The 26,002-nt window shown below is 50.5% G+C and overlaps 1 protein-coding gene across 1 annotated transcript; it reads left to right on the top strand.

Moving 5' to 3' along the window:
- Positions 1-3,585: 3,585 nt before the first annotated feature.
- On the top strand, positions 3,586-24,548 carry SUN5 (Sad1 and UNC84 domain containing 5). The gene is made up of 13 exons (XM_017511672.2): positions 3,586-3,756; positions 5,080-5,138; positions 5,285-5,359; positions 6,200-6,266; positions 7,295-7,356; positions 10,494-10,543; positions 11,771-11,805; positions 12,401-12,509; positions 19,110-19,188; positions 20,735-20,850; positions 22,494-22,661; positions 23,206-23,292; positions 24,372-24,548. The coding sequence occupies exons 1-13, from the start codon at positions 3,680-3,682 to the stop codon at positions 24,525-24,527; spliced, it is 1,140 nt and encodes a 379-aa protein (XP_017367161.1). The 5' UTR covers positions 3,586-3,679; the 3' UTR covers positions 24,528-24,548.
- The last annotated feature ends 1,454 nt before the right edge of the window (positions 24,549-26,002 follow it).

Consider the following 26,002-nt stretch of genomic DNA (forward strand, 5'->3'; position numbering starts at 1 on the left):
CCTGCAAACACGGCCTTGGCCACAGTGTCTCATCCCACATGTGCGTTGGGGCTGCCACGTAGCCAGTAGCCAAGCCCAGCTGCCAACCACTACAAGCCCCTGGGGCTGGGCAGCTGTGGCCTTAGGGGCCAGGAGATCTCTGGAAGGAAAGCTGCTTCTAGGAGAGTACCCTTATCACCCCAGCCAGGCTCAGCCAAGCCCTGGAGGACAGAGGCACCTGTAGGCAGGGGGATGGCTACAATGACCCCTCAAGCCTGGTACCTCTAAGTTCTCCGAGAAAGTCTCTCCCTTTTAGGAGGGAGGGGCAGAAGGCTACCTGAGCACCATCCTCCGTCATTGACTGAGCCCTGACCCTGTCACACATTCACACACTGAGCCCTGACCCCAGTGACTGAGCCCTGACCCTGATCACATGCTGAGCTCTGGTCCCAGTCACAAACTGAGCCCTAACTCAAAAAGGAACAGAAGAGAAAGTGTGCGTGACCCGTCCCCGCAGCTTAACACCCCAGCCTCTCTCCAAATGCGCTTGCCACTCGCAACGCTTCATTCCACCATCTCTTTCACATTACAAACGCCAGTCTCCACCTTGGCTAGATGGGACCCAAGGAACTGTGTGTGCGTGTGAAGGAATGCGTGTATTGATATGTGTGTGTGGCTGTGTGTGCATTGTCACATGTACACGTATGCCTTGGGTCACAATAGCCTTAGGGGAAAATGTGTGCTGTTATTCGTGGCTGTGGACATGAAATGGGCGCATTGGCATCTTGGTTGATGGTGTTACATGCCTGTTCACACAAACCTACAGGAATGCAGAGTGGGGAGTTTTGTGTGCATGTCTGGATACGTGGGGTTTGGCCTACTGAGTGTTTGTGGGTGTGTGAGTGCGTGGTGTTAGGTGCATGTATGTATGTGTGTGGAGTGGACTGTTTCCTGGGATCGGGAGGTACATGCGTGCGTGTTCATGTGTCTGTGCATACACGTGTGCACAGTAGGTGATGGCCTTTCCATTTTTCTTCATTGGCACAGGATACCTTGGGGCCTTTCCCCCTCTCCAGTGCACTCTGACTCCCACTGACTCCACACCAGCCCAAATATCAGGCCCAGCTCCCAGGCCCACCTGTGCTAGGCCCCCTCCAGTGCCTACAATGCTGACCACAGACACCATCAAGCCCTCCCCTGCGCGACAAACCTCATTTGAACCAGCCCTGCCTCCCAACCAGTGCTCCCCTGCCCCTATTCTAGAAGCAAAAAGGTATGAGAAGAGGCTTCTGCAAGCTCCCTGACATCCTGCCCCTGGCCTTGGTTTGCCCACCAGTGTGTAAGACTGGGCCCTCGCGTGCCCTCACCATAGCTGACGCAAACAGCAGACTCTGTGTATGGAGGTGCAAATATTGACCAAAGCCACTCTCGGTGTTTGCTCTCGGCACGGACACTTCCTTTTCCTCAATATTTCCAGCACAGGAGCCATCTGAGTGACAGCCAGTAGACATGAAGGAGGGAGATTCTCACCAGCCCATCCCAGATCCCAGCTGCCTCCTGACAGCAAGGGCAAGCACCGTTTGGTGAGCACCTGCTGTATGCGGATGTTCTGCCAGCCACTTTGCCTGCCTCCGCAGGGATGGGAGCTGGTTCTGCTCAGCCCTGTATCCAGCGCCTGGACCATACTAGACGCATAAATACTTGTTGAATGAATAAATGAAGGAGTATACATTTGGAAGACCCTTGTAACAATTGTAATGGCGGCATTTCAGAGTTTCTCCTTCCCTGAATATTCTCAGGGGTCTTGTGTTGGTTTCCTGTTGCTGCAATAATGAATTATCACAAACTCAGTGACTTAAGACACAATTTATCATCTTACCATTCTGGAGGTCAGAAGACCCAGAGGGGTCTCCCTGGGCTAAAATCAAGGAAGTATTGGCAGGGCTGTTTTCCTTGCTGAAGACTGTAGGAGAGGAACTGTTCACCTGCCTTCTCCAGCTTCTAGAGGCTGCCCTTATTCCTTGGATCCTGGTCCCCTCCTCCATCTTCAAAGCCAGCATGCTGGGCTGAGTGCTTCTTGTGCGGCCATCTCCCTGCCTCCCTCTTCCACTTACAAGGACCCTTGTCATTACATTGGGCCCACGTGGGTAATCTAGGGTATTCTCCCCACCTCAAGGTCAACTGATTAGCAACTTAAATTCCTCTTCTAGCTTTAACTCCCCTTTGCCTTGTGATTTAGCATATTTGTATGTTCAGGTTTTAGTATGTGGGCCTCTTTGAGGGACCATCGTACCACTTCCCATAGGTAGTTAGCCTGCAATTTTGAGCAACTGCCACCAGGAGGCAAAAGTGAATCCATTTTAGCTTTGCTATCCAAATAGTCAAGCTCCCTGCATGCAGGGCTAACAGAAAAACAGCCTGAGCTTTCCACTCAGTTATGATTTTATTTTTCCCAGTAAAAAAGTAGAACTTTTTTTGGAGACAGAGTCTCACTCTGCTACCCAGGTTGGAGTGCAGTGGCGTGATCTCGGCTCATTACAACCTCTACCACCTCTGGGGTTCAAGCTATTCCCATGCCTCAGCCTCCTGAGTAGCTGGGACTACAGGCATGCACCACCACGCCCAGCTAATTTTTGTATTTTTAATAGAGAAGGGGTTTTGCCCAGCCTGGTCTCAAACTCCTGAGCTCAGGCAATCCACCCACCTCAGCCTCCCAAAGTGCTAGGATTACAGGCATGAGCTGGTGCCCCCGGCCAAAAAGTGGAACTTTATTAAAGCAATAACACATGCAGTGTTATTTTGTGCACAGTGTACGCCAGTGAGAAGATCGGCATTACACAAGCATTCAGGTGCCACCTAAAACGGTGAAAAACCGAGGAAGCTTGGGCAGGAAGGCGTCTAGGGAACAAGGAAAAGCACGGTTGGGTTAACGGGGCTTCAGCTCCTGAGACCCCAGCATGACCCTTTCTGTCTTGAGGCCTCAATTTCCCCATCTTAAAAATGGAAAGTTAGGCCGGGCGCGGTGGCTCAAGCCTGTAATCCCAGCACTTTGGGAGGCCGAGGCGGGTGGATCACAAGGTCAAGAGATCGAGACCATCCTGGTCAACATGGTGAAACCCCATCTCTACTAAAACTACAAAAAATTAGCTGGGCATGGTGGTGCATGCCTGTAATCCCAGCTACTCAGGAGGTTGAGGCAGGAGAATTGCCTGAACCCAGGAGGCAGAGGTTGCGGTGAGCCAAGATCACGCCATTGCACACCAGCCTGGGTAACAAGAGTGAAACTCCGTCTCAAAAAAAAAAAAAAAAAAAAAAAAAGAAAAGTTGAACCAGGCACAGTGGCTCACACTTGTAATCCCAGCACTTTGGGAGGCTGAGGCTGGTGGATCACCTGAGGTCAGGAGTTCAAGAACAGCCTGACCAACATAGCGAAACCCGTTTCCTAAAAAAAAAAAAAAAAAAAAGGAAAGTTGGTCACAATGGCTTCCTCTGGGTAAGGTCCAGGGCCAAGCTGGAGACTAGCCCCCGCCCCCTGCCCCTCCGCCCACCTGCTCTGTGAGGTCACAGTGCCAACTACTCCAGTGATCCTGACAGATTCCACTTGGCACCTTTCAGAGGGCACTCACAGGCATCAGCCACTTCCTCTTCACCAGCTCCCAGCGATCCCCACCTCCATCCCTAGTCCTAGAGAAGGAAATCCATGCCACGGTCCTCAAGGAGCCCTGGGGACCCAGGTGCCCTACTTGAAGATGTGGCCAACAACCGCAGGCCCCGGAGGTGAGGATGGCAGCCCCCCCTTGCCCAGCCCTTTACAGTTTACAAAATGCTGCCCTTCCACCCTATCCTTGGAGGTGAGCAGCATTTGTCACTGTACTGTACAGAGGCAGCCACCGAGACCAGAGAGGGCTGGCAGTGGCATTCCCAAAGTCTCCCAGCCAGGAAGTGGCGAAGCAGCCATCTTTCCAGCATGTATTTATTGAGCACCTACTATGTGCCACGCAATGCACAGAGGACAGGGAACACAGTGCGGTACCAGCCTGATGTGTTCCCTTCCCTCATGGAGCTCGTGGTCTAGTGAGGGAGCCTGTTAGGTAACAAGGAAACAAGTATTTCACCATCTTTATCTGTCAGAGGGTCCCTGGCTGCAGGTGACAGAAATTCCAGCTCAAAATGATGCCTGTCTCTGGGCACCCAGATCCAGGCGTGTTTCCCAAGAGAGTATACCAAACAATTCGCACGGGGGAGGCGAGAAATGACCAGACGTGGCTGCATGCCTTTCACCCTCTTTTCATCTATATTCCTCAGGAATTTCATCAAGAAATCTATACGTTTGGAAAGGATAATGTATTAGCACAATTGGGTGTATATATAATTTATTAATAAACAAACAAATACACTGAGGGTGTGATAAAAATGTTTAGAGACCTTTGACTTAAGAAAAAAAGGAAATTTTAAAATCTCACATTTCGAGAGGTCCCAAGGAGCGGGAGGCTCCGGAGTGCGCGAATTCCTCAGTCCTGCCATGCCACCCAAGACCCAGGCTCCTGTCATCATTTTGCTCTTTTAGCCTCCTCTCCTGGTCACAAGATGGCCACCACAGTTCCGGGTGTCAGGCAGAAATGTGGCTGTCTAGGGGAAGGAGAGTAAACATCGTTTTCTGTGGGTCTCATTTAGCTAATCCTAAACCTAACCTTTCCCCCAAGTTTCTTACCTCCTGACCACCCCCATACCCCACCCCACCTCCCCCCATAGACTTCCTCGCCCTTGAACCAATCACAGCACAGGGAATGGGGGCACGACAGCAGGCTTCAACCAATCAGGATGGTCTAACATCACATGGAGCAGGAGCAGACAAAGGGGCAAAACCAGGCTTCGGCCAACCTCTGGGACATGGTGACTACCACCTGTGACTGCCACAGCAACCTGAGTCTTTTCCTTGGTGACGACCTGGATTTGGGGTCAGCCAGACCTGGATCTGTCCCTGAATCACAGGCAAACTTCTCTACACCTGTTTCCCAATCTGGAATGTGGTATGCACGTTCCAAGGACACTCTGTTCCTCATAATTGTAAAATGCGACCATGAATCTTGTCATCTCCAGGATTGCCCAGCGAGGCCAGAACACCAGCAGGATGGCAGAGGACCCCTCCTCAAACATGAGTGAGCAGGGATGGGTGCCTTGGTATCTTCAAGGGCAGCTGAGGGGCTGAGGCTCAGAGATGTCAAATGGACAACCTGGGGCTACCCAGCCAGGGGCAGGGGCAGAGGAGCAGGGATGTGACGTGATTGTCCTGTGCTCTCTGCAGATGACGCCTTCCTGTTGCCCGTCCGCATCAATGCTCAAGCCCTAGGCCTGACTCAGTGCATGCTGGGATGCATGTGTACGTATCTACTGAAGAATCACCTTGGCCATCAACATGGGCCTGGAGAGAGGGTCCGGCCTCAGCCCAGGCTAACCTGGGGGTCGCAAGGCCTGCCCTGGGCTACAGGGCTGGTGGAGAGCTACAGGCTGCACTCTGAAGATCTACCCATTGGAGATGTCATTCCTGCCAATGTCTTTGGCAGCTGGAAAGGGCAACTGGGAGGGAGGCTTGCTGTCTGGAGGGAGAGTTAGCTGCCAACCCTCTACCACCAGCCCGGCCGCAGGTTTCACCCATCCATCCACCTGCGAGGCCATTAATTCCCCCAGACCTTACTCCACAGGCACATCCAGCCAGCCATCCCTCTGTTCATCCGCCCATCCTCTCAGTCTCCCACCCTCTCATCTCTTCCCAATTCATCCATCTTCCAAGCCAGACAGCCATTCTCTTCTTCCTTCCTCCATCGACCCCTGTGTCCTCCGCCTTCCCATCCAGCCTGAATCCCTACTTTTTGCCTAGTTCCACAGTGGGCATTCGGGGATGAAGCAGACAAGGCCCCTGCTCTTGCCACGCTCTCAGGGTCTGGAAATGGGCATTGTTCCATTCCAGGCTTTTTGTGCTCCGGAGTCACTATTGCATATTAACTGCCAGTGGCAAGCAGTGCCCACCTATAGGACCTGTACTGCCTCCAGGCCAGTACATACCCACAAGCAGAGCCCCGTGCTGTCCTGGGCTCGGCCAGCAAGTCAAGAGGGTCTCCCAGCTCCAGGACATCCCCCAGCCCCAGAAAGTTCAGGAGATCCTTGCAATGGGACAAAGATGAGGGTGCAGTGACTCACTGCTTTCCTGTCTCCTGTGCAGCCTGGGTCACCTGTTTGGCCTTCTTCCTGAGAACTCAGGCCCAGCAGGTTCTGTTCAACACATGCAGGTGAGCGGGAGGGCAGGAAAGGGTGATGGGAGTGGGAAGTGGCAGCTGGGGACCATGACAGCCCCTCCATCAGTTTGGATCTCTCCTTGGTAGCCAGACCAGAAAAGCTATCCCAAACCTGGCTTTTGTCAGACACCCGCACTCCAGAACCCACTGTGGCTCCCCATCGCTCCAGCCCTTGGCCTGCAGCACACAGGAATCCTACCCCACCCTTCCTTTCCAGGCTGCTCTCGCTTGGCTTCCTGCTGGAGACCCACTGGGCCAGCAAGTCCAGGGTCCTCGCTCCCTGGACACCCCATTCCTAGCCCTATTTCTTCTCGCCTCCACACATTTGCACGTGCTGTTAACTTTTCTTTAGACAGTGTTTTACTCTCCCACCAGGCTGGAGTGCAGTGTGCCATCACAGCTCACTGCAGCCTCTACTTTTGGAGCTCAACCCACCTCAGCCTCCCAAGTAGCTAGGACTACAGGCACACGCCACCACGTCTGATTAAATTTTGTATTTTTTATAGAGCTGGAGTTTCGCCAAAGTGCCCAGGCTGGTCATGAATGCCATTGATCCTCCCACCTCAGCCTCCCAAAGTGCTGGGATTATAGGCATCAGCCACCACACCCAGCGCAGCACGTGCTGTTCTTCCTGCCCGGAGGGCCTGCCCCATTCTTTCCCTTTTCCCTTCCTGTCCTTGGAAATTCTTCCAAATTCCAGCAGAGATATCCACCTCATTCATTGATTTGAAGTTTAAATTTTAAATTTAAAACTAGCTCAGACTCACCACTCAGGAGCTCCCCGTCAGGTGGGAAAGGCAGGCACCAAAACACCGCCAAGCTCAGAGGGCTGGGAGCGTTGCTGGCGGAGGCCTTCGGAGGAGGGGACATTTGAGCTAAATTCCGAAGGACGAGTTCACCAGGGAGAGAAGAAAGGGTGGGGAAAACAGCATGCATACGGAGAAAGAGAGTGAGGAGGAGGAGGGTGAACACCTGGCAGAGCCTTGCCCACCCGGCCTTGACCACCGCTCCCTGCCTTCCAGGTGCAAACTGCTATTCCAGAAGCTCATGGAGAAGACAGGCATTCTGCTCCTCTGTGCTTTCGGTGCGTCCCAGGGCCCTGCCCGGTCCCAGGTTGAGGTATCCCTGCACCCTGGCACTGACTATGGGACATTGGGCAAGACACCACCCTACCGTGTGACTCAGTTTCCCCATCCGCCTGATGGGTATTGCTGTGAGAATTATGAAATGAAAAGATGACCATGAAAATATTTTGAAAGCCAAGAAATGCTTTGGAAATTGTAACACTCTCCCAAACCATGTTATGAACATTATTACTCCCGCTTTCTGGGTTTCCAGGGTCTTTCCAGCCGCCACCCGCACCTCCCACGCACAGTTTAGCTTTCCCAAGCGAAGGAATCTCCTCCCTCCCTGAAATATGCTGGCTTTGGTGTGGAGGCTGGGGGTGGGGGAGGGAGGGAGAATCGGCTCCTCATAGGAGAGTAAACAGTGAGTCCTAGAGAGCTGCCCTGATATTTTCTTCTTTCTTTTTTCTTTTTTTTTGAGATGTAGTTTTACTCTGTTGCTCAGACTGGAGTGCAGTGGCATGATCTCAGCTCACTGCAACCTCCACCTCCTGGGTTCAAGCGATTCTTGTGCCTCAGCCTCTTGAGTAGCTGGGATTACAGGCGTCCACCACCACACCCGACTAATTTTGGTATTTTTAGTAGAGACAGTGATTTACCATATTGGCCAGGCTGGTCTTGAACTCCTGACCTTGTGATCCACCCGCCTCAGCCTCCAGAAGTGTTGGAATTACAGGCATGAGCCACCATGCCCGGCTGTCCTGCTTTAAAATCCAACAAATAAGACTTTTATAATAACGTCTTTTATAAATAACACCTTTTTGGGGATTTTTTGGTTTTTTGTTTGTTTGTTTGTTTGTTTTTGAGATGGAGTCTCACTCTGTCACCAGGCTGGAGAGCAGTGGTGCAATTTCAGCTCACTGCAACCTCCGCCTCTCGGGTTCAAGTAATTCTCTGCCTCAGCCTCCTGAGTAGCTGGGATTACAGATGTGTGCCACCATACCCAGCTAATTTTTGTATTTTTAGAGGAGACAGCGTTTCACCATCTTGGCCTGGCTGGTCTTGAACTCCTGATCTCATGATCCACCTGCCTCAGCCTCCCAAAGTGCTGGGATTACAGGCATGAGCCACTGTGTCCAGCCTGCATAACACCTTTATTGTGACACTATTAGAAATGGGTTTCTTGCTGGGTACAGTGGCTCATGCCTGTTATCCCCGCACTTTGGGAGGCTGAGGTGGGTGGATCACCTGAGGTCGGGAGTTCAAAATCAGCCTGACCAACATGGAGAAACTCTGTCTCCACTAAAAATACAAAATTAGCTGGGCATGATGCTGCATGCCTGGAATACCAACTGCTCCGGAGTTTGAGGCAGGAGAATCACTTGAACCCGGTAGGTGGAGGTTGTGAGCTGCGATCGTGCCGTTGCACTCCAGCCTGGATAACAAGAGTGAAACTCCGTCTCAAATAAATAAAAAAGAAATGGGTTTCTTAATTTAGTTTTCAGGTTATTTATTGCTAGTGTATAGAAACACAACTGACTTTTTGTACCTTGATCTTGTATCCTGCAACCTTGCTGAACCCAATTTTTCGTTGTAACATGAGGCAAGGCACCTAACCTCAGATCCCTTCGAATTTTCATGCAAGGTCATGTCATTTGCAAATAGCAGTAGTTTAACTCTTTCCTGCATGATAGTCTGGAGGACCTTTACTTCTTTTTTGTTTTTTAAGACAGAGTCCTGCTCTGTCACTTAGGCTAGAGTGCAGTGGTGCAATCATTGCTCACTGCAGCCTCGAACTCCTGGGTTCAAGCAATCCTCCCACCTCAGCCTCCTGAGTAGCTAGGACTATAAGCGTGCACCACCTCCCTAAGCTAATTTTCTTAATTTTTGTTTAATTTTTCTTTTTGGAGCGATGGAGTCTTGCTGTGTTGGCCAGTTTGGTCTAGAACTCCCAGCCTCAAACCATCTTACCTCAGCCTCCCAAAGTGCTAGGATTACAGGTGTGAGACACCACTCCTGGCCTACTGCTCTTTCTTGACTAGCTGGCCTGGCTAGAACCTCCAGTACCATGTTAAATCGAATTGGCAAGAGCAGACATCCCGGTCTTGTCCCTGATCTTAGGGGAAAAGCGTCCAGTCTTTCACCATTAAATAGAATGTTAGTTTGCAGCGCTTCATAGATGGTCTTTATCAGGGCTAGGAGGTTCCCTTCTATTCCTAGTTAGTTGAGGGTTTTATCAAAAACAACAAACAAGTTTTAAAGACTGTGTTTTTTGGTTTTTGAGATGGAGTCTCTGTCACCCAGGCTGGAGTGCGGTGGCATGATGTTGGCTCACTGCCACCTCTGTCTCCCGGGTTCAAGCAATTCCCCTACCCCAGTAGAGGCTTTTTCTTTCTTTTTTTTTTTTTTGAGGAAGGGTCTCACTCTGTTGCCCAGCCTGGAGTCTAGTGGATCGCAGGTCACCGCAGCCTCAACTTCCTGGCTCAAGTGATCCTCCTGCTTCAGCCTCCCAGGCAGCTGGAACTCTTTTCTTTATAATAACCTGGAGGACCCTTACTTCTTTTTTGTTTTTTAAGACAGAGTCTTGCTCTGTCACTTAGACTGGAGTGCAGTGGTACAATCACAGCTCACTGCACCACCACACCTGGCTAATTTTTGTATTTTTTTTGTAGAGATGGGGTTTCACCATGTTGGCCAGGCTAGTCTTTGAAGTCCTGGGTTCAAGTGATCCACCCGCCTCAGCCTTCCAAAGTGCTTGGATTACAAGTGTGAGCCAGTGCCCCCGGCCAAGACTTTTAAATAATGGCTTGAATGGTGGCATTTCAGCCAGCCTGGAGATCATAAAATGCAGAGTGCCTTCTTCTCTATGACAATTATCCCCAATGGAGTTGGAACAGGGAAGGGGGAGCCACAGATTACTTGGTTTATGGGCCACATATTACATATTTGATATCATCTGATCATGAAGTGGATATTACTGTTATTTCTATTTTACAGAGGAGGGAACTGAGGTATGGAGCATTAAGTAATTCCCCCAATGTTGCACAATGCTAGCAAGTGGCATAGCTGGGATTTGAACCCAGAGGTCTTAACTCCAGCACCTAGGTGATTAATCTTGCACGTTAAACGGCTCATTCTTATTCTCATGACCTCACAGGATTCTGGATGTTTTCTGTTCACTTACCATCGAAAATGACAGTCTGGCAGGTGAGTGTGCACCCTCCTCAGGCCCTACAGCCGACTGGTCTCACCCTAACCAGTCAATACCACCTCCATAACTCCACACATTCTCACCAAACCAGGCCCCTAATCAGATCCTGACTTAACCCAGATCCAAAGCTCTCCCTTCATCATGCCACCCACCTAGAACCCATCTCTTCTGCTGGAGGTGACTTTCAAAGATTGGATGCGATAGTCCCTCCTCCAAGATGGCTCTCCTGTCACTTACTCTCAGAGACGACCTATCTCTCCTTTCTCAAGGCCCCACTTAAAGTGGGCTGGTGGCAACAGGGAACACATGTCTGTACTTAAGGCAGCCTGTCCTTCTGCTTAACAGCAATGAAACTGAGGAGGAAGGAGGGGGGAATAAGCGGCGAGACTCTCCATTTGATATCAGCAAAATGTCTCAGAGGACCTCAGAAAGGGGATCTGAAGGGCCTGTCCCTCCCCCTCCTCTTTTCCTCCTTATGAACCCCTTCATATCCATCAAGGTCCAGCTAACATGTCACCTCCTCTAGGAACACCCAGGCAGAAGTGGTCACATTCCTCTTTCCTCCTATAATTTTCTGTGGTCATCACTGTCTCTCCAGCTGTACTGGCAGCTTCTTGAAGGAAGGAGCCAGGTCCTATTCACCCCAGCAATGTTTAGCTTGGTACCAGCAACAGGGTTGCCACTATCAATGTTGGATGACTGGATGGCCAGATGGGAGCGTGCATGGAGAGAGAATGGATGGGAAGTTGGACAAATGGAAGGTTGGATTTGATGGATTAGGACTGTAGGAGGCTAGGTGATGAATGCATGAATAAGAGAATAGATGGATGAGATGATGGGTGGATGGAAGATCAGATGGGATAGATGAGTGGGTGGGTGGGTTGGTGGATAGATGGATGGATGACTGGGTGGGTAGATGGGTTAGGGTATATGTATTAGAGTGTAGCTAGATGGGGGAGGTTGTGGAGATGGAAGAATAGATTGATAAGGGAGGGTGGGTGGATGGATAGAAGGGCGGATGGATGAAGGTGTGGATGGATAAATAAAAAGGACAGTAAATTAGAGTTTGGAGAAATTATAGGTGGGTGGTTGAATGGAAGAGTCAACAGGAAGGTGGATGAATGTGTGGGTTTATGATTGTGAGGGAATAGATGGATGAAGCTCTCCTGGGGCCAGATGAAGCCCTCTGAAGGAGACCCTGACTTTTCTCAATACTCCACCAGGATGACAGCATAACTAGTCCACTGCAGAGCTTGAGGTAAGAGGAATCTTCTGAGTAACCGTATTATTACCTAAAGAGCAGAGCTACAGCCAGAATCTGGGGTGTATTGGCTATAAACGTATGCTCTGCAGTTAGACCAACCTGGGTTTAAATCCTAACTCCCTTACTTTCTACATGGCTGACCTTATGCAAGCCACCTCTTCTCTCTGGGCCTTTGACTCCTCATCTATTAGATGAAGCATAACACCCATCTTGCTCTTGGCAATTATGGGCATTAAAGAGAATGTGAAGTGTCTTGAATAGTTCCTGACCCATAGTCAGTACTCAGCAAATGGTGCTGGAAAAAATTTTAACCAAGACACCGCCTGATGGCAGCATCCTTAATTGCAGACAAAATACTCAGGAATATTTGGAAGGAATGAGCTAGGTGTAAGGATATTCCAAGCAGAAGGAAGAGAATGAGTGATGTTTTAGAGATAATAACCTGATGAACGGGTCCAAGGATGTACCCAAGAGAGTGGGAAAATCTGAAACTCATTCTTTGAGAGTCAACTAGCAAAGAGAAAATCTGAAGGTAACAACAACAGCATCACAAATCAACCCATTCTTGTGATCACTCCTTCCTGATAAGGTTGTACCAGGAGAAGGTGCGACATCACAGTGGGGAAATCCAGGACCTCCGAGGTAGCATGAACCTGCTCATTGCCAAGCTCCAGGAGATGGAAGCCATGTCCGACGAGGTGAGATGCTGGCTATTCTGCACCAAATATCTAACTTCTCTTTGTTTGATGTCCTGTTTCCTGTACCTCAAGTCATCTTTCTTGGTTTTATCTCTCGTTTTAATGGAGAACATTTCCCAGTGACTTCCAGGAAAAGAGTGAAAGAAGTCTCTTTTTTAGTGCTTGTATGTTTAAAAACATCTTTTTCTGTCCTTGTACTTGGTTGATAGTTTGGCTGGGTATATAATTCTAGATATGAAATAGTTCTTCCTGAGAATTTTGAAAGAAACCCACCACTGTATTATAGTTTATACTATTCCTATTGATATAAATAAAGTCTATCACTCTTATTATTGATCCTTTGAGTATGATCTATTTTTTATCCTTAGGAGCTTAGAGAACATTCTTTTTGTCTCCAATGTTCTACATGTAACCTGGTTTGGGTTTTGCTGAGCTTACTGAATCTGTGGGTTGACATTTTTTCAATAGTTTTGGAAAATTTTTACCTCTCATCTCTTAAAATATTTCTTGTTTTCCATTATCTGTCTCCTTTCCTTGGATTCTAATTACACCTATCCTAGGCCTATGCTTTGAAGGCCTTTAGAGTGCTTCATGTGATTCATATGCTATTACCTGGTTTATTTTTTCATTACTTTTCTGTATGTGCTTATGTTTTGATATTTTCCTATTAACTTTTCTTCAGGTTTACTAATAATCTTGCATCATTCTGTCTCTCCAATTTACTATTAAATCCACGCATTTAGTTTTTTCTTCGTTTGTTTGTTTGTTTGTTTACAGAGTCTCCCTCTGTCATCCAGGCTGGAGTGCAGTGGTGCAGTCTCAGCTCACTGCAACCTCTGCCTCCCAGGTTCAAATGATTCTTATGCCTCAGTCTTCTGAGTAGCTGGGGTTACAGGTGTGTGCCACCATGCTTAGCTAATTTTTGTATTTTTAGTGGAGACAGGGTTTCACCATGTTGACCAGGCTGGTCTTGAACTCCTGACCTCAAGTGATCCACCTGCCTCAGCCTCCTAACTGGGATTAGTCATGAGCCACCACATCCAGCCTTAGTTCTTAATTTTAGATACTGTATTGTTTAGTTCTAGGATATACCTTTGATTTTTTTCACAGACTAATTCTGTGATGAAATTCTCCAACATTTCACCTATGTTGTCCATCTTTTCCTTTATTTTAATTAACACATTAGCAACAGTCATTTTTAAAATCCTTGTCTGCTAAATCCAGTATCTGGATCATCTGTGGCACCCCTCTCTTTTCTGCTTTTTATTTTGGGTATCAATCATATGGACTTGCCTCTTCAAGTCTAGTAACTTTTAGTGTTTTCTGAACATTGTATAAAGAACAACTGTAGCTGTTCCAAATAATTGTAATTCCACTAGAGAAAGTTCTCCTTTTCTTTATAAGGAAGATGAAGTAGACTATCACTTCCATCTAGACATGCATTAAGCTAGTTCAGATAGAGCTGGGTCAGAATTTTAAAAAAATTTATTTAGAGGTTTTAAGCTTAACTCTTTAGACTCCTTCCCATGTAGTTTCAAAAATTTGGCAAATGTCTTAGTGGCAAAGACTTACCATATGTTTAAGGCCTCACGGGTCTCCAAATTTGTCTCTCACCCCTTCGTGAATGCAACAGCCTCTGGACCCAGTGACAAACTTGGATTCTTGGCTTCTAATTGTGCCCAGAATTGGTTTAGTGTCCCCAGCTGAAGTGCAGCTGAAGCACAGTCTTGACTCACCACCCCTTCTAGGGCAATGGATCTCAAAGTACCGCCCATGTGCCTGTAGCATCAATATCACCTGGGAAAATGTAAGCAACTGAAATTAATAGGCCTCACTCAGACCTACTGAATCAGAGGCTCTGAAGATGGGAACCAATCATCTGTATTACAGCAAGTCTTCCAGGTGGTTCTGACACAAAACAGACTCCCTGTTTTAAGGCTTTGATCTCTTGCTTGTTGTGTTTTGGGGTGCCCTCCCTCAAAGGGACTTCGTTTCCTAAGCACTGTGAAGATGGTTCTGCCTTTCAGAAACCTTTGAAGTGACCTGTTACAAACTTGAAATTCACTTAATACCTTGTGAAGAAAACTGGCCGTATTTGAGGCTCCTCGAGTCCCCAGTTTCATTACCTTAGCTCTTCGTCACCATTAGAAACTTTGCTTCTTTCTCTTTCACCCGTAGTAGCAGCGGCCCATTGTCTGGCCTAAGCCAAGATCCTTAGCCCATGCCTAGAATCATCAAATGCCCCCAGAAATTTAAAACAAACAGACAAAAAAAATGCCAGCACAGCTCAGAATGGCGGTCCACTCTGTAGAATTTTAGTTCATCTGGTCCTTGTTGGTTCCACAGATGTGCCTATGGGCTGGCCACCCTTTGGAACCCATCAATCTGGAAACCCCTGGCCTTCAGTGACTAAATTGGTGATTTCCCCCAGCACCGTTTGCTCCATTTGCTCCATTTTCATTTTTGAACCTCCTGTTATTTGGATCCCAGCTCCTGAACAACTCTAATTTTTGTCATACCATTGGGGGAACAGACATCCTTACTGACCTTGGGAGTAGGTATGACTGGGAGTGGAATTGCTGGATCGTAAGGTATGAGTGTGTTCATGTTATTAGATGCTGCCAAATAGTTGTTCAATTTACGCTTTCGTGGAAAGTATATTCCAGTTGTACCACATCCCCACCAACAATTGGTGTCCTAAGTCTTTTAAATTTTATTCTGCAGGGTGAGAAGTGGTGTCTCACTACGGTTTTAATTTGCAGTGCTGGTTGTTAATAATGTGGAGCGTCTTTTCGTGTATCCAGTGGCCGTCTGGATTTTGTCTGCTGCCTTTGGGGGAGAGTGCTGTTTCTTACTGATGTGTGGGAGTTCTTACCTGCTCTGAGCAAACATCTTTTATGGGAGGTACATGTTGCAAATACCTTCTCCCAGTCTATAGTGTGGCTTTTCATTCTCAATGGTGACCAATAAAAATGCCGGATTTTAATGTAGTCCAATGTAGCTATCTTTTATTTTATGTGCAGTGCTTTGGGTGTCCTGTTTAAGAAACTTTCACCTGTCCCAGCAGAGCCCCTCTGCTTTGCCCTCTCCAGGGAATAACTTCTAGTCTTCTACTGGGGAACAGAGAAGTCACTCAGCTTCTCAGAGTGACAGGGAGTCCCCAGGGAATCTGCCTCTCAATTGGCTTAATGCCCAATTCTCCACCCTAAGGGCACCTAAGGGCACCAGTCCTGAGCTTTTTGAGGATGGCCAGTTTCAGAGGCAGGTTTCTCATTTCTGCTAAAGCAGTAGTTCTCAACTGGGGATGATTCCGCCCCCTGGGGAACATACAGCCATGTCTGGAGACATTTTTGTTTGTTACAATGTGAGAAGGAGTTGCTCCTGCCATCCAGTGGGTAGCCAGGGACGCTGCTGAACACCCGACAATGTATAAGACAGCTTCCAGAATTGCCAAGACCAGCTCGGCGTGGAGACCCAGCCCGGGTGGCGCTGGAAGGAATTAAGAAACAGAAACAAGGATAGAGTGCAAAAGTGGGAATCAGAGTGGGACATCAGGGGACTCAGCATTTCAGAGCTGAGAGCCCAGAGCGGACTCCGACCCACATGTTTATTCTCTGTGAACAAGTGATTGTTTTTACTAAGCAGGTGTTCAGTGTTTCTTCATAGAATAAAGACAGACTAAACGGGCAGACAGTGCCGGTTCACTACTGAAATAGAAATCAGCTAGAAGGCACTCTGCGAGTCAGCAATGGGCACGAGCCCATGCAGCCTGTGTTTCGGGAACTGGTTTAACCAGTGCATGACTGGTACACGTTGCTCACTATTCCATAACGCCCTGAGCAGTTTTCTGCCTGGGGATAGCTCAGTGTTCCTTGCCATCGTTTCTCGGTAAACAACATATAATCCGTCACACACACATCAAGACCTTTTCCTGGCACAGAATATTACTGCTGTCTCCAGGGCCACTACTGGGACACATGGTGCCTTTTTGCAGAGTGGAAAAAGCTACCTGTGCTGGGCAGCCAAATTTGCAAAATGCACCTTCCTTCAAATCAAAGAACAGGGGAAGAGCTGGGTGTCAGCCCCGCACAGGGCCCTTAACTGGAAACCCTTCTGCAGTGCACAGCGTGGACAACCATCCCCACAGCCTGGTTTTCTCCTCTCCCATGCTGCCTGTGCATATGGGTTTGTGTCTTTTTAAATCCCTTTACTGAAGCTGTAATGGAGTGCTGGGAAAGTAAAATTAGATGATGTTTCATCCGTCATCTTTACCTAGAAGCTGAATTTTTTTTTTTTTTTTTTTTTTTTTTGAGCCAGAGCCTCACTCTGTTGCCCAGGCTGGAGTGCAATGGTGCAATCTTGGCTGCAACCTCCACCTCCTAGAGTCAGGCAATTCTCCTGCCTCTGCCTCCTAAGTAGCTGGAATTACAGGCACGCGCCACCACGCCCGGCTAATTTTTGCATTTTTAGTAGAGATGGGGTTTCACCATGTTGTCCAGGTTGGTCTCGAACCCCTGACCTCAGGTGATCCACCCGCCTCAGCCTCCCAAAGTGCTGAGATTACAGTTGCGAGCCACCACGCCCGGCCAGATGCTGAATTTTTTAAAGAATTCACAAAGGGAAATTGCATTGTGCAAGATTCAGCAAAACTTTGCTAAAACTCATCTTTATGTTTTATTGTCCCAAAGTCATAGATCTGCAGTGCTCCTGAATCTCCCCTCTAAGCTCTGTTCAGACAGACCCAGGAGGAAAGACCACGTCAGTCACTCACTACAGTGAGGCTCATGGCATGTGTGGCCTCTGCAGTGGGGAGGGAAGCCCCGCTATGACTTACAAAGGCAGTCAGGGATAGTGATTATAAGGACTGGCTCTAGAGTCAGGCTGCTGGGCTTTGAATTTCATCTCCACCAACTATAAGCTGTGTGACTCTGGTCAATTACCTACTGTCTTGGTGCCTCTGTTTCTTCATCTAGAAAATGATTAAACGTGGTAATTCATGTAAACTTAGACTAATATCTGTCATATGGTAAGCAGTCCCTAAGTGTGCCTACTGTGTGCCAGGAATCCAGGATCAGGGATCAACTAAAGCTCATCCTTGTCCTCAAGGCAGTCCCAGAGCCTGAGGATCCCAGAGAAGAAGCCTGCACCCAGCCTTGGGCAGAGAGAGGGTGGGGCCATCAGGGAAATTCCTTGGGGTTGGTGACCCAGTTTTGAAAAGTAATAGGTGAGAATTTGCCCCGCCAATGAGTGGAGGAGTTGGGGACTTTTTGCCTTTTGGAGCTGTGTAACCTCAGGCAGCTCATCAACCTCTCTGAGCCTCAGTTTGCACATCAACATGATAGAATCGTAATGACTGCCTTGTAACAGCCTGGCTGCTGTTCTAGTTACCATACATAGCAAGCCATCCTAAAGCTTAGTGGTGTGAAACAACCACTTGTGCTCAGAGATTGTGTGGGTTAGGAATTCAGACAGGACACAGTGGAGATGGTTTGTCTCTATTCCATGGTGTCTGGGGCCTCCACTGGGAAGACTTGAAGGCCAGAGATGACTCTGCAGCTGGGCTGGATTCATCTGGATTCACTCACGTGATTGGAGATTGGCGCTGGCTATAAGCTGGGAACTCAGGGCTGTGGATCAAAGCACCCACCTGTGGCCTCTCCGTGTGGCCCGGGCTTCCTCTCAGCATGGCAGCTGGCCTCCAGGAGTGAGCGTCCCCAGAGAACCAGGCAGTGCTATATTGTTTTTTAGGACTTAGCGCCAGAAGTCACACAGCATCACCTCCGTCGTAGTTATAAGCCCAGAGTGGTGGGAAGGGAACTTAGACCCCACCTCTCAGTGGGAGGTCACACTGAAAGAAGAGCCTGGAATGGGAGGCCCGGCTGCAGCCATTTTTGGAAAACAGAATCTTCCACCACTGTGAAGAGTCTAATAGAAAGAACAGCTGGTATTTATTGTGTACCTACTGCGCTAAGTGCTTTGCCATCTGCATCTGGCCGCAGAGTGGCGTGGTTAAGGGCCTGAACCCTGGAACCACAATGATGCTCTGCCTCACACCAGCTGCGTGACCTTGAACAGCTCACACCTTGTGCCTTGGTGTTCTCGTCCTTCATACAAGGATGACAGTAATGCATACATACTTCTTAGGGGTGCTGGGAGGGGATAGGATGCGCATATGTGACATCGAGAACAGCCCTGGCACATAGTAGGGGCTTTATAGATCTTTAATGGGAGGTAGACACGATTATTGTCCCCATCTTACAGGCAAGAAAATCGAGACTCAGAGGGGCAGTAACTTGCCCAAGGCCCCACAGCAGTAAAGGTCGTCCTGACGTCAGAGCCCCTGCCTTAACCTCACTGAGACTCCGGGACCCCTGAACGACATTGGTCACGGTGGACTTGAAAGCGCCCCGTGAACCCACTGGGTGGGGTTGGGGTGGCTCTGTGTCACCTGGGCTTTCACAGTAGAGCCACAGGCTTCTGCAGGCAGGGCCGGGCTGTCAGGGAGAGGGGGGCACCCTGTCTGTTACCTCCCAGGGACACGTGGGGATCACAGTTCCTGACAACACACCAGTGCACAGCATGTGTTTTCTCCCTTCTCAGCAAAAGATGGCCCATAAAATAATGAAGATGATACAAGGAGATTACATCGAAAAGCCAGACTTTGCCCTGAAGTCTACGGGTGAGTGACCCCCTTCCCCACCACCTGACTGCCTCAAGTGTCCTGAGAAGCTCTACAGAGGGTGAGCTTCACTCCTGGTGTGGTACACCCTCTGCTGCTGGGAAGTTCATCCTCAGAGCTGACCTCTGCTCCAAGCTGGTTTTCTTGCTACAATTTTGTTTTCTCTCAAGGGGGTCTGGGACGAGGTGGGGTATGGGGGGTAGGGATGGAGTCGGGTGGGAGGGTGCACAGTAATCCACAGACCCTCAACATTATAGAAGATCTATAAGGCACCTACTATGTGCTCGGGCTGTTCTTGGCTTCACCTTGCCACTGCTCCCACCCACCACTATTCTCCAAATCTGGAGCTAGGCACACAGGTCAGCAGGACAGAGCTGTTCCCACCCCCGTGCTCAAGAATCAGTGCTTCAGGGCCAGTCACAGTGGCTCACGCCTTTAATCCCAGCATTTTGGGAGCCCGAGGCAGGAAGATCACCTGAAGTTAGGAGTTCAAAACCAGCCTGGCCAACNAGATCACCTGAAGTTAGGAGTTCAAAACCAGCCTGGCCAACCCAACATTGTGAAACCCAGTATCTAATAAAAATACAAAAATTAGCTGGGCATGGTGGCGCATGCCTGTAATCCCAGCTACTCATTAGGCTGAGGCACGAGAATCACTTAAACCCAGGAGGCAGAGGTTGCCGTGAGCCGAGATCGCACCACTGCACTCCAGCCTGGGCAACAGAGAGAGACTCTGTCTCAAAAAAAAAAAAAAGAATCAGTGCTTCCAGAAAAATAAGGCAGGTGGCAGGGAGGGAGGGGACCTGGGCAGAAGGCCTTCTGCTCCGGGGAACATTTGGGCTGAGACTTGGTGAGGAGAGAAAGCATTCCAGGCCAAGGGACCCTGTGAGGAGGCCGGTGAGAGCGAGTCAGGGACAGCGGGGGGGAGGCGAGGTCTGGGTCACAGGCGGGGGGCGCAGATCCCTACCAGGCAGCACCGCTGACTCAGGCACCCCCAGGCTCAGGGAGACATGGGGTCAGATGATGTCAGCCCAGACCCTGAGTGCTGGGCCTCATTTAGCCTCTCAGGGCTGGAATTTCCTCCTCTGCACAGTGGGTATCGGTCATCACCAGATATTAGATGGAGAGTGCTTACCCTGTGCCAGGCACTTCAGGAAACGTGCTCTGACATCTCATCTCAGTGTCACGGCAGCCCTACGACAGGGAGGCCATTGCCACCACCATGGCTGTGCGAATCATAGCCACCGTGATAATCGCTTGGACCATGGAGGCGGAGGTTGCAGTGAGCCAAGATCGCACCACTGCACACCAGCCTGGGGACAGAGCAAGACTTCATCTCAAAAACTAAAAAATAAAATAAAATAAAAAATAACAGCCACCATGATGACCATTATTAACGTGGCTGCAATCCCATTTCCTAGAGGAGAGCAGGGCCAGTGACTCATCCAAAGTGCTCACCCAGCTCATAGTGAGGGCCCCATCAGTGGGGTCCGCTCCACCAGGCAGAAGCCCGGCTGCTTGGCTGAGACCGCCTTCTCGTATACAGGGGCCAGCGTTGACTTTGAGCACACGTCAGCCACCTACAACCACGACAAGGCCCACTCCTACTGGAACTGGATCAGGCTGTGGAACTACGCACAGCCCCCCGACGTGATCCTTGAGGCAGGGGCAATGGCGGGAGATGGGACAGCAGCAGGGGAGGGGTCCGGGCAGGGTGTGGGAACAGGAGACAGACACAGGGCAAAGGCAGGGGGCAGGAGGAGGGGTTATTGACTAGGTGGGGGCTGGGAAAGGGCAGGGGCAGGAGGTGAGAACTGATTGCAGGGGCCGCCGGGGCTAGGGTAGGACAAAGCGGAGGGACAGCTTGCTTTGGCATTGGAAGGGACCCCACCACTCAGCCCTCAAGACTTGAGGGTCAGAGAAACGTCAGGACTACACTGGGGACAGGTCTATGATAGACCCATTTTGCAGAAGAGGAAACTGAGGCTCCAAGAGCCAAGTCACTTGACTTCGGCCTTACAGCTGGTCACTAGTACATAACAGAGCCAGAGTTCAAACCTGAGCTCTTCGCCCCTCCAGGATCCTGCCTCACAGAAGAGGAAAATGAGGCACAGAGAAGGGAAAGGGCTTGTCCTGGTCACACAGCAGGTGCCTCCATTCAGTGAACACCGGCTGAGAGTCTCATCCCAGTGGCCAACCCTGGAAATGCCAAAAGGTCACAGGCCATTTATCCGTGGACTCTACCTTAAGGAGCTCCAAGATCTTGGCACTCGGGGTCAAGCTGGGGCATGGGCCTTGCTCAGCGTGAATGGGGCGAGGGGCTTTCTGGAGGAGGCAGCCAAGAACGAGCATATCCGCAGGGAGAGAGAACCCAGGGCCACAGGCCAAGCACAGGGCCCGGAGTACAGCGTGGTGCACAGATCCAGGCTGGGGCGGGGGGCAGCGGGACAGTGGCTGGGTTGCAAAGCACTGGCAGCAGTCAGGTTTGGAGCAGTAGTGAAAAGTGGCCCAGCCAAGACTCTGGCCCCCCGGGGCCCTCTCCTGGCTCCAGGCTGACTGAGCTGTCTTCGGGTCCGCACCTCACCAAGCCTGGCTCTCCCTGGGCCTGTCCCATGCTGTTCCCTCAGCTCCCTTTCCCAGCTGACTCCCCGTCTGCCTGGGCCTAGCTCCTCTGACGCCCACAGCCCCCCCGCACCCCCGGGCTAGCATCTGCTGTTCAGATAAGGACTGTCCATGCCATGGCTCCAAGAAGCTCAGAACCTACCGAGTAAACGCCTTTCCTGGGTGATTTCTGTCAAACCTCTTTCTCTCCCTGGGCCTGTTTCCCCATCTGTGGGGCAGGAGATTGTGGTGACGAATGCCAAGCTCCAAGGTCAGACTCCCAGAGCTGCACTTTCAGCCTGCATGGCCTGGGCCAGTCATTGTCCTGCTCCTCCCCTCAGCTTCCTCACCTTCAAAATGGGGATGGTGATGGTGCCTAAGTCATGGGGTGATTGTGAGACTGTGTAAAGAATAATGGGAGGGATGAATGAGTGAATGAATGAATGGGTGCCAATCGGGAGACGGTGGAGGCTGAGAGGCCCCAAGCAGGGCCCTTCCTCACTGCACTGAACTGAGGGAAGGCTTACCCCTGCATGGGCAGTCAGGAGAGCTTCCTGGAGGGGGTGGCACTTGAGCCAAGCTTTGGAGACAAGGAAGGACTGGTTCACCCAGGAGGGCCCAGGAAGTGCAGGGGATCAAAGGTGGGATGATGCCTCCTACCACCCCCCCACCAGCATATCCCTTATTGTACTTGCCTTTTCTAGCCCAACGTGACACCTGGCAACTGCTGGGCCTTTGAGGGTGACCGCGGCCAGGTGACCATCCGATTGGCTCAGAAGATCTACCTGTCCAACCTCACGCTGCAACACATCCCCAAGACCATCTCACTGTCAGGCAGCCTGGACACTGCCCCCAAGGACTTTGTTGTCTATGTGAGCACTCCCCGACAGGCAGCCATGCTTAGCTGAAGCGACAAGCTTCCAGTGGTGGTATTCCAGGCTGGCGTAAACAGCGTCCACACAACGCATGCAGGGGAGGGGCTGGGTGCAACTCGATTGAGGCTGGAAGTGGCCGGGGCTGGGGTCCGATTTCAGCCTTCAAGCGTAGGGGATAAACAGCTACTCTATTTCAAACCAAGCTTTCAGAGCCAAGATAGTCTGCAGAGACCATGGAGCCCCCATTTTGCCAAGAAGGTCTGAAGAATTATCTGGACTGTCTCAGTAAAATAGGTCCGTAGAAGGATCAGGGAAACACCTCAGTCCTACAAGTCAGTAGCAGAGCTAGTAATAGACCCTGAGCCTCTGGCTCCCAGTCCAGTGCTCTCCCCTATTCATTGCACTGTGCTGCAGCGGAGCAGTGCCCGGACAGGCAGTGAGCTCCCATCCTGGGAAGTGTGAAGTCTCCACTGCAGAGGGGAGACACCCTCTGAGGGCCCTGCTGGTATCTGACAACTTCTCCATGGTTCTGCTTCCACAGGGCATGGAGAGCTCCCCCAGGGAGGAGGTGTTCCTTGGGGCATTTCAGTTTCAGCCGGAAAACATCATCCAGATGTTCCCACTCCAGGTACCCGTGAACAGCTGCCTGTGCTGAGCCCCTGCTGAATGCAGTGTGCAGCCTGTCCCCAGGGACCCCCCCCCTTCATCCCCAGTATCCCCAGGAGGTGTCCAGTCATGACTAACCTGCTTGACAGGCAAGGAAACTGAGGCTCAGAGAGTGGCAGCCGCTGCCCAAGACCAAGTGAGACTCCTGGGAGACACGACCACCTGTGGCCACCTCTCCCCCTTTCCCTGATGTGCCCGGGAGCCCTCTTGCTGCGTTTCTTCCCAGGACAGCAGATGTTGAGCAAGAGGGTCCCATGGGCAGGGGCTGCTGGCTCTAAGGTAGAGCCCCCATACTGGGTGGCCCCAGAATTGGCACCTGATCCAACCACAGGTGGGGAAACTGAGGCCTGAGGGGAGGAGGTTGGAAACAGAAGCAGATCTGGAGTGACCACTGGAATGGCCCTGAGGCTTGAATCAAACCCTTGCTGGCCAGAATCTCACCCCAACCATAAATTATACATGAGCTTGAGCCAAGCCCTGCTTCTCTGGGGCCTCAGTTTCCCCTTCTGTCATTCCCTGGGAGGTGGAAGCCATCCAGTGAAGGCTAAGCCTGCCCCACTTTTTGCACTAGGTAGGAAGCATAATAAACACAGGCTCCACCCCCTTTTGCTTGGCAAAAAAGAGGAGGGGCTGCACTTACAGAGCAGTTACTGTGTGCCAGATGCTGGAAGCCGCTGGCCCCAAAATCTCATTTCATGTCCATGGCAATCCTGGGAAGCAGAGAGTACCACTCCCATCTTACAGAGGGGCAGGGCAGGAGTGGGAGACTGAAGCCCAGAATGGGTGGAGGTTTGCCCAAGATCCCACAGCACCAAGACTGGGACGTTTCCTCATCCACAGTATGTCTGTCCTTCTGGCCTCAGCATCTTCAGTAAGAGCTCCTGAACAGTGACTTGTTGTGTGGCCTTGGGACAGTCCACCATCCTCTCTGGGCCTTAGTTTCCCCACCTATGAAGTGGGAAAGTTTCCTTCCACCCCCTACCTTTGGACAGACAGGGTGGGAGTCTATGGGTGGTCGGCCCCTGTGACATTCTCTTCCAGAACCAGCCGGCCCGGGCTTTCGGCGCAGTCAAGGTGAAGATCTCAAGCAACTGGGGTAACCCAGGCTTCACTTGCCTGTACCGCGTGCGAGTGCACGGCTCTGTGGCTCCGCCCAGGGAGCAGCCTCACCCGAACCCCTACCCTGAGAGAGATTAAAATTTATTCTGTACGCCCAGACCAAGTCTGAGTATCTTTTGGCCCCAAAGAGAGAGGGTGGGCTAGCCTTTGACATCTGAGCATTTGATGCCTAGCAATGGTTGCTCCCGTGCCGGGCGCCCAGGCATTTTCTCAACAGCCCCAGGAGACCCCATTCACAGATGGGGACAGTGAAGGCTCCAAGCAGCAAACTGACTTGCTGCAGGTGACAGCCAACAAATGGCAGCTCCAGGACTCAAACACAAGCAGTCTGACTCCTGTACATGAGAAGCCTTTCCTGCTTCAAGTTAAGCTCTGTCCCCAAACTGTGTGTGACATTGGTCAAGACCCTACCCTCAAGGAGCCTCAGTCTCCTCAGCCATAAAATGGGGACAGGATTATGCCTATTGTGTCAGACAAAGTGATCGATGAGAGGTCCCAACTCTACCTACTGTGGAGTATTTCAACATCATACTGACAATTTACTGTGTGACATTGGGCAAGTCAGACACCCTCTCTGGACTTCAGGTTTTCCAGGTATGTAAGTATTGTTTCTCCAACTTCAGTCACTTGCATTTTGTCTGTGTAATCTTTGCCATAGCGGAGTCCCTCCTGCTCCAGCACTGTCCTGAGAGCTTACAGAGGCGCTGAAAACAGTGCCTGTTCCTGGTACCTACAGCAGCTGTGCACACAGGCTCTCAGCACAGAGCATGACACACGATAGCTACTGGGTAATGATCCTCGATGTTATTGCCAACCTCTGTCCCCAGGCAAGTGATAGGAGGCCTAGAGCTCCACAATAGGGCAGGCTGGCCCAGCCAGAATGGCGGCAGGAACCAGAGCCTTCGAGAGAGGGAATTCCTAGCAGGCAGTAACAGGGAGGTGGAGATGCTGGCACAGGAGCAGCTGGGCATTAGAAGGGCAGAGAGGTCAGGAATATGCCTGTCTCCAGGGAGGGCACCTTGCACCAGCCCACCCTGCTGCTGAATCTGCCACTCTGGCCGCCTGCTGGGCCTCCGTGCCAGCACCTGGGGTTCCTCCAGCACCTGGCCCAGGCCCATCTCTGACCGGCTTCACAGTGGAATAGGCTTCAAGGGGTCACCTCACATCCCTGTTGCTCCCTGCTCCTCCCAGCAATCAGAGGACCTGGAAGCCACACGTCCAGCCTGGCATCACTAGGGTAGTTTTTACGTAAGCCATTCTTGTTATTAAAAAGCAAAACCAAACTGAGGTTTGATAAAAAGTGAATCCATTGAAACCCCGCTTCCCCCACCCCTGTGTGCCCCTCCCAGGCTCATTCCTCCAGCTGGTCTGTGTTTTTTCCCAATCATTTGTCTTTAAGTGTCTTTTGTTCAACATATTTTCTCAAAAATATTATAAACTCAATGCTTTTCTTTATGGCACCTAAGATGTGTGCATTGTTGGGAAGGACATCCCCAGCTCCAAGTTTATAGACATGTACTTTTGTATTTTCTTCTATTCATTTTTTTCTTTTT

The sequence above is a fragment of the Cebus imitator genome, unplaced genomic scaffold, assembly GCF_001604975.1.
Source record: "Cebus imitator isolate Cc_AM_T3 unplaced genomic scaffold, Cebus_imitator-1.0 Scaffold18, whole genome shotgun sequence".
NCBI lineage: Eukaryota > Metazoa > Chordata > Mammalia > Primates > Cebidae > Cebus > Cebus imitator.